At 20.6% G+C, this 7,806-nt stretch overlaps 6 protein-coding genes across 6 annotated transcripts in view; 3 read left to right on the forward strand and 3 right to left on the reverse strand.

Annotated features, from left to right (window-relative positions):
• Window positions 1-231: 231 nt before the first annotated feature.
• On the reverse strand, window positions 232-1,049 carry rpl30 (S60 ribosomal protein L30; the record flags this gene model as incomplete). The annotated part of the gene is made up of 2 exons (XM_641660.1): window positions 232-549; window positions 1,029-1,049. 2 exons carry the CDS (start codon window positions 1,047-1,049, stop codon window positions 232-234), a joined length of 339 nt encoding a protein of 112 aa, XP_646752.1.
• A 1,352-nt stretch (window positions 1,050-2,401) lies between these two features.
• On the forward strand, window positions 2,402-3,376 carry DDB_G0270382 (hypothetical protein; the record flags this gene model as incomplete). Its single annotated transcript, XM_641661.1, has 1 exon — window positions 2,402-3,376. The coding sequence occupies one exon, from the start codon at window positions 2,402-2,404 to the stop codon at window positions 3,374-3,376; it is 975 nt and encodes a 324-aa protein (XP_646753.1).
• A 187-nt stretch (window positions 3,377-3,563) lies between these two features.
• DDB_G0270384 (hypothetical protein) lies at window positions 3,564-4,514 on the reverse strand (the record flags this gene model as incomplete). Its single annotated transcript, XM_641662.1, has 4 exons — window positions 3,564-3,645; window positions 3,738-3,865; window positions 3,948-4,027; window positions 4,160-4,514. 4 exons carry the CDS (start codon window positions 4,512-4,514, stop codon window positions 3,564-3,566), a joined length of 645 nt encoding a protein of 214 aa, XP_646754.1.
• A 238-nt stretch (window positions 4,515-4,752) lies between these two features.
• On the forward strand, window positions 4,753-5,128 carry DDB_G0270800 (hypothetical protein; the record flags this gene model as incomplete). The annotated part of the gene is made up of 3 exons (XM_641663.1): window positions 4,753-4,837; window positions 4,923-4,994; window positions 5,100-5,128. 3 exons carry the CDS (start codon window positions 4,753-4,755, stop codon window positions 5,126-5,128), a joined length of 186 nt encoding a protein of 61 aa, XP_646755.1.
• A 351-nt stretch (window positions 5,129-5,479) lies between these two features.
• DDB_G0270386 (hypothetical protein) lies at window positions 5,480-7,420 on the forward strand (the record flags this gene model as incomplete). Its single annotated transcript, XM_641664.1, has 3 exons — window positions 5,480-6,976; window positions 7,072-7,289; window positions 7,417-7,420. The coding sequence occupies 3 exons, from the start codon at window positions 5,480-5,482 to the stop codon at window positions 7,418-7,420; spliced, it is 1,719 nt and encodes a 572-aa protein (XP_646756.1).
• Window positions 7,421-7,542: 122 nt separating this feature from the next.
• Window positions 7,543-7,806, reverse strand: part of DDB_G0270388 (ubiquitin system component Cue domain containing protein) — a gene marked incomplete at both ends in the record, with an annotated part of 3,013 nt that continues 2,749 nt past the window's right edge. Inside the window, one exon of the mRNA XM_641665.1 lies at window positions 7,543-7,806. This exon is cut by the window's right edge and continues 2,270 nt beyond it. Coding sequence (XP_646757.1) covers window positions 7,543-7,806 — 264 coding nt within the window.

Here is a 7,806-nt window from a genome sequence, read left to right on the forward strand (position 1 = left end):
TCTCTTAAGGTCTTAAACTCTTGATAATCCAAAACAAAAACAAGTCGCGAATTACTTTTTCAAATAAATTGTTTAATTTTTTATTTGAAAAAATAATAGTGATAATAATAATAAAAAATAAAATAAAAAATAGATTTAAATCTTTAAAAGTAAAACAATTTGAAAAAATAATTAAACACATTGGACGATTTTTTTTTTTTTTAGGTATTTATTTAATAACTCAATTTACATTTAAGCTTTAGCGTTTAAAGCAGTTAAGATATCTGAGTCACCAGCATCGGTAATTGACATAACAGAGACTCTGTAGTGACGACCTAAAGCAGTACCTAAGTCAACATTGTTACCTGAGTATAAATGGACGGTGGTTTTGCTTAACATAGCGTAGTATTCGATTTCAGATCTACGGATTGATGGTAAATTGCTAGCGAGTAAAATTAATTTTGATTTACCAGCTCTTAAGGTTTTAAGGGTTGATTTGTAACCTAATTGGGATTTACCACTCTTCATGACGAGGGCTAATTTAGAACCAATGTTTTCTTGTGATTTCTTCTACTTAATATTAATATTTAATAATATTATTATTTTTTTAATTAAAAAAAGAATTAATTAGTCAATCATTCTCCACAACTTTTAAAATTGTATATATATATATATATATTTTTTTTTTATTATTTTTTTTTATTGGGCGTGTATAAAAAAAATAAAGGTTGGAATGAGTTTTTTTAAAAATTGTAGTTGTGTGTGTGTATTTTTAATTTTTATTAAAAGAAAAGAAAATTTGAAGGATTCATTTTTATTATTATATTTTTAAATTTAAAATTGAATAATCGAATTTTTTTTTTTTTTTTTTTTTTTTTTTCTTCTTTTTTTTTTTTTTTTTTTACAACACCAAACTTAAAAATTTAAATTATAACAAATTACTATACCTATGACAAATAGATTAAACCATAGTAGTGAAACAACTTTGTTTTATTTTATTTTTATTTTTTTATTTTATTTTAAGGTTTATAATTATCGCTGATACGTACGACTTTTTTAACGCTAACCATCTTTATTTAAGTGTAATCAAACTCCGGTTTATGTGATAACAAATTACATTGAAAATAAAAAAAAAAAAAAAATTTCACTGTGTCCAGCCAACCGAACCGCACAATTTTTTTATTTTTTTTTTTATTTTTTTTTTTTACGAGTCAAAAAAATATTCAAAATTCGGATTTATTTACATAGCTTTTTACAAAATTTTTACATTGTTTTTTTTTTTTTTTTTTTTTTGGGATAATAAAAAAATTGAAAGCGGAAATGAAAAAAAAATAGTAAAATGAAATAAAAAAAGTGAATAGATAAAAAAAAAAGAGAGATATAATAATTTTTAGTAAATATTAAAAATAAATTTTAAAAAGAAAAAAAAAAAAAAAAAATAGTAATAAATAAAAATAAAAGTAAAATAATAAATACAAATAGAAAGGAAAAATAAGAAAAATAATTATTTTCACATTTACCTTATTTGTATTTATTATTTTACTTTTATTTTTATTTTTTTATTTTATTTTAATTATGATTTAAATTTACATTTAATAATTTATTGTCTTTGTTCTAACAATTTATTATTTGTAATTATTTTATTTTATTTTATTTTTATTTATAATTTTTTTTTTTATTTTTTTTTTTTTTTCCTTTGCTATATATTTCATATCCAAAAATATAATCAATATTTTGAGCAAAAAAAAAAAAAAAAATTTAATCATAATTTATCTCATCAATTAATATTATCTTTGGATATTTGCCATTAATTTTTATGAATTTAAAAGATTTGTTTGCAACTTCTTCAAAAAAAAAAAAAAATAAAAAAAAAAATAATAATAATAAACAAATAAAATAAAAAATAAGTAACAAATAAACAATAAATAAATAATAAATAAAAAAAAAAATAAAAAAAAAATAAGTAACAAATAAATAACAAATAAATAACAAATAAATAAAAAATAAAAAATAAAAATAAAAATAATAAACAGCGAAATTAACCAATGAAATTTTTTTTTTCCTAAAAAAAAGTCAACACACATAAAATTTTTTAAAAAATAACAACTCATCTATTTTTTTGAACAAAAAAAAAAAAAAAAAAAAAAAAAAAAATTAAAAATTTTTAACATTTTTATAAATTTGTGTGTTTAAATTTCATTTCTTTTTTTTTTTTATTTATTTATTATTTATTTATTATTTGTTTATTATTTGTTATTATTATTTATTTTATATATATAAATATATTTTTTTATTTTTATTCCTGGTATTAATTAAAAATAAAATAAAATAAAATAAAATAAAATAAAATAAAATAAAATAAAATAAAATAAAATAAAATAAAATAAAATAAAATAAAATAAAATAAAATAAATAAAAAAAAATGGCCAAAATTACAGAAGATAACAGAAAGCCAACAATTGAAGAATGTTCATCAGATGAAGAGACAACTAATAATAGTCATGGACATTCTCATTCACATAATGATCATGGTCATTCCCATTCACATAATGATCATTCACACTCACATGGACCAACTCCACAACAAAAACAACAACAACAACAACAACAACAACAAAAACAACAACAACAACAACAAAAACAACAATCACATGGACATTCACATGGAGATGGTGGATCATGCGGACATTCACACGGAAGTGATGAACCAGAGAAACCAATTAATAAGAGTAAAACAGCAATTAAATTCTTTATATTATTTTTATTAGTACCATTATTTTTCAGTTTACCATTCATTTTGAAGAGAGCAGGTGAAATAGTGGCCAATAATAGAGTTTATTTAATTTACATTTGGGCATTATATGCAGTGGTATTGACAGCCGTTATCTATATGAAGAGACATTTACAATCAATTAATAATTTCGTTAATCAAAATTTAATTTGGGTCATCTTTACATTGGGTATCTTTATATTCTTGGATATTCCAAAGATGATTCAACAAGTTGACCTTCGTACAGAGGTACTCTACGTTTGGTGTACAATCACTATGATTCCAAATATCATCTTCTTCTTCTTTGATGATACCGATCATAAAACCAATGAACGTTTAGAAGAAGAAAAAGAAGAAAGAAAGAAAAAGAAAGAAACTGAAAAACGTGCCCGTTTAGAAGAGAAAAAGAAAGCAAAGATCAAGGAGAAAATGAAGAAATACTCTCCAACTCAATTACGTTTAATGAATGCTGCCGTTTATCTTGGTATCACCTTATTAGTGGTTTTATTAGGTTGGCAAACTTATCGTTGGTACTTAAAAACTCAACAAAATATCATTGATAGAAATAGACAAGCAACTCAACAATCTGATTATGTTGGTAAAAATGATTTCGATATTGAAGGTTAAAAATAATAATAATAATAATAATAATAATAATAATAATAATAATAATAATAATAAAAAATAAAAAAATTAAAATAATAAAAAAAGTTATATTTTTTTAAAATAGATTCTATTTTTAGATTTTTTTTTTTTTTTTGTAAAAATTTTTTTTTTTTTTTTTTTTTTAAAAATCTTATTTTATTATTAAAAATTATTTTTTTATTAAGTTTCTAACTGAAATATCATAAACAACTTCTTCAATTCTTTTTAAATCATATTTCATTGAATCATATCTATATAAAAAAAAAAAAGAGAGAGAGAAGTTAGAATATTCTAATAGATTTAAATATGGAAAATTAATATTTTAATATGATTTATATATTACCTTTTTCTAATAATATCATTTTTAAGATTTAATAATCTAAAACCAGCAAATAAATCAGAGATAAATTTTGAAATTAATGATGGAGTTTCATAATCTTGTTTAATTACACAATTTAAGCAATATCTACTCTATAATATACAAAAAAAAAAAAAAAAAAATTAATATTTTCCATTTTTTATTTTATAATAATAATAAAAATAATTAACATACCAATTCATTTGAAAGATTACATAAAGCAATTAAATAATCTTCAAGTTCAAGTGAGAATGAACCTGGTTTATTTTCATCAACTGTATACAGGAGGAATAAATATGAATAAAATTGAAAAAAAAAAAAAAAAAAAAAAAAAAAAAGTTTAATTTAATTAATAAAATTTAAATACAAATTATTAAATATTAATATGAATTAATAATTTTACATACGACCTAAAATAGATTGAACTTGATCAATTTTAAGTAAAGATTTCTTTTCAACCCAATAAGAGAAAATTAAACTAAAAGAGATTTGAGTGATTGAAAATTTCCAATAATCTCTATATTTATAATAAAGTACTGGTTTAATGAGTAATTTTAATTGATCAATTTGTGCTTTCATTGGTTGAATTTCCTCTAATAATTGTTGATAGCTCATTGTGTTATTTACTTGATGATAGGTTTGAACCATTTGACTTAACTTTCTATCAATTGGTTCAATCTTTGTCATAATTTCTTTAATATTTTGTCTAAGTTGAAAATCTTGTTCCAATTCTTCTGTAAATGATTCAAATAAATTCTCCATTTTTATATATAAATTGATTTATCTACAGATGGATAGATAAATATTTTTTTTCTTTTTTTTATTTTTGAAAATAAACAAAAACTATGAAAATGTGAAAATTTTATTTTTTTTTTTTTATTTTATTTTTTTTTTTTTTTTTTCATTTTTTTTTTATATTTTTCACTTTTTTTTTTTTTTTTTTTTTTTTTTATATACATTTTTCACTCTATTTATTTCATATCACATATAGCATCAAAAAATGATGAATACATTAAGATTAAAAGTTTTGGGATGGGCTACCCTTCAACCAGTCTATGTTTTCACATTAGCAGCAGGTATACCAAGTATGTTTTTTTTTTTTTTTTTTTTTCTTCATTCCTTTTTTTTTTTTAAAAAAATATTAACCAAATTTTTTATTCGTCATTTTAGTTGCACTTTTACCATATGTAATTTTACCATTACGTGAAAAGTTTGCAAGTAGAAAACCTCAACCAGAAGCTGGTATGTCTTAAATATATATACATAGATAAAAATGATTCAAAATTTTTTTGATTATTTATTAACAAAATTCATTTTTTTTTTTTTTTTTTTTTTATTATCTTTTAGAATTTTTATTTGATGGTAAAAAATATTAAACGAAATATATTTAAATAAATAATAATATTTTTTTAAAAAATAAAAAATGAAAAACAGGAAAAAAAAATCAAAAAAAAAAAAGAAACAAAAAGGAAAAAACAGGAAAACAATAATAATAATTATAGAAAGGTTAAATTAAATTTTAAACAAAAATTGTGATAGTAAATAAATTATATATAAAAACTTTAAATCAAATACAAAAATCAAGGAAAATCGATTTTTATTTTTTAATTTTTTATTTTTTTTTAAATTTTTTATTTTTTAATTCCTCTCCTTTTCATTTTTTTATTTTTTTTTTTTTATTATTTTTGTTTTTTAATTTTTTTTTATTTTTAAATTTCATTACGTCAATGGAAAATACAACAGCAACAGCAACAACAACAACAACAACAACAACACCAACAACAACAACAACAACTAGCACGTCGCCAAATAATAATAATAACAATGAAATACCAATTAATTTTAATATTGGTATAATGGGACATGTTGATAGTGGAAAAACATCATTAGCAAAAGCATTAAGTACCAACTTATCGACCGCATCACTTGATAAGAGTCCAGCAAGTCAAGAAAGAGGAATTACATTGGATTTAGGGTTTTCATCATTTCAAATTAAAAAAGATAAATTAGCTGAAAATAATAATAATAACAATGATAATAATAATAATATTCAAATAACATTAGTAGATTGTCCAGGACATGCATCATTAATTAAAACAATTATCGGTGGATCACAAATTATTGATATGATGTTTTTAGTTATTGATATAGTTAAGGGTATACAAACACAAACTGCAGAATGTATTGTTATTGGTGAAATCACTTGTAAAAAGGGTATTATAATTTTAAATAAAATCGATCAAATTCCTGTAGAATCTAGAAAAGAAAAGATTGAACAAGTATCTTCAAAATTAAGAAAAGCATTAGAAAAGACTTGTTTTAAAGATTCTTTAATTATACCATTCTCTGCAACTGGTGGTAGTAGTAGTGGTGGTGGTAGTAATTCTAATAAAATTGAACCAATTGGTATTGATTTATTAACAAAAGAATTATTAAATTTTATAAATATACCAAAAAGAGAAGCAAAAGGTGATTTATTATTTGAATTTGATCATTGTTTTCAAATTAAAGGCCAAGGTACAATTTTAACTGGTACAGTTTTAAGAGGTAGCATTGAAGTGAATCAAATCATTCAAATACCACAATTAAATATTGAAAAAAAGGTTAAATCAATGCAAATGTTTCATAAACCAATTAAAAAGGCAATTCAGGGTGATCGTGTTGGTGTTTGTATAACTCAATTGGATTCATCACTCTTGGAGAGAGGTTTAGTTTGTTCAAATAATTCAATTCCACTTTTATCCTCTGCTTTAATTTCAATTGAAAAAGTTAGATTCTATAAACAACAAGTTAATTCAAAACAACAATTTCACATAACGATTGGTCATTCAACCGTAATTGGTACAATTACTTTATTCTCTTCAAATATTATAGAACCTTTTAATTCAATTAAAGAATATATTTATGAAGATACTTTACATGCTACAACTATTAATACAAGCTCAAATGACAATAATACTATTAATAGTAATAATGTTGAAAATAAAGAATCATTTTATCCTGTTGGATCACAATTTGCACTTATTAAATTTGATCATCCAATATTATGTCCATTAAATAGTGTAGTGATCGGTTCAAAATTAGATGTAAATTTGGATAGTACCGGTTGCAGAATAGCTTTTCATGGTAATCTTTTAGAAGGTATAGATGATACCAATAAACAAAGTTTATTCTCAAAATTAAAAATATATAAAAACAAATCAAAGCAAGGTCAAGTTGAAAGGGTATGAATTATTATTTATTTATTATATATTTATTTAACTTAATATAAAGATGAATATATTAATATAAATTTTTTTTTTTTTTTTTTTTAATCTAGATTCATAATGAAAATACGATAATAGGTAAAAATTTATTTAAAAAAGATTCAGATATAAGTAGTTTTATTGGAATGAAAGTTTTATTTGAAACTGGTGAAATTGGTATCTTAGATTCATCATTTGGTAAAACTGGAAAGGTAAAGATACAAATTCAAACTGGTAACACAGAGTCAATTAAATTAGGTACAATATTCACTTTAACCTTTAAAAGATTTATGTATGATCAAAATAAAAAAAATAAACAATAATTATTGATTAAACAAATAAAATCTATTTTTAAAATCTATTTTTAATTTTTTTTTTTTTTTTTTTTTTAATTTTTTTTTAGTTTTTTTTATTATAAGTTAAAATTTTTTTTTTTTTTTTTTTTTTTTTTTTTTTATATTATTATATATCACAAAAAATAATACTAATTTTCAATTAATATTATATTAAATTATTATTATTATTATTATTTACTATTAATTTTTTTAAAAGTTATTTCTTTGTTGGGGATTTTGTTGAAATTGTTGAAAATGGGATGGAATAAAATTTTGTGATTGGTTATAATAATTTGAACCATATGCTTTGTATTGATTTGAAATGTCAGATTGTTGACCTTGTTGTTGTTGTTGTTGTTGTTGTACTTGTGGGATAGAGTTTACTTGATGATGGGTTGGGTTAAAAGTGTTTTGTTTTGGATTGGTTGGTGAACCAGCTGCTAATTGTGGACTACCTTGATTGTTAAGTGGTTT

This window comes from Dictyostelium discoideum (genome assembly GCF_000004695.1).
Source record: "Dictyostelium discoideum AX4 chromosome 1 chromosome, whole genome shotgun sequence".
NCBI lineage: Eukaryota > Evosea > Eumycetozoa > Dictyosteliales > Dictyosteliaceae > Dictyostelium > Dictyostelium discoideum.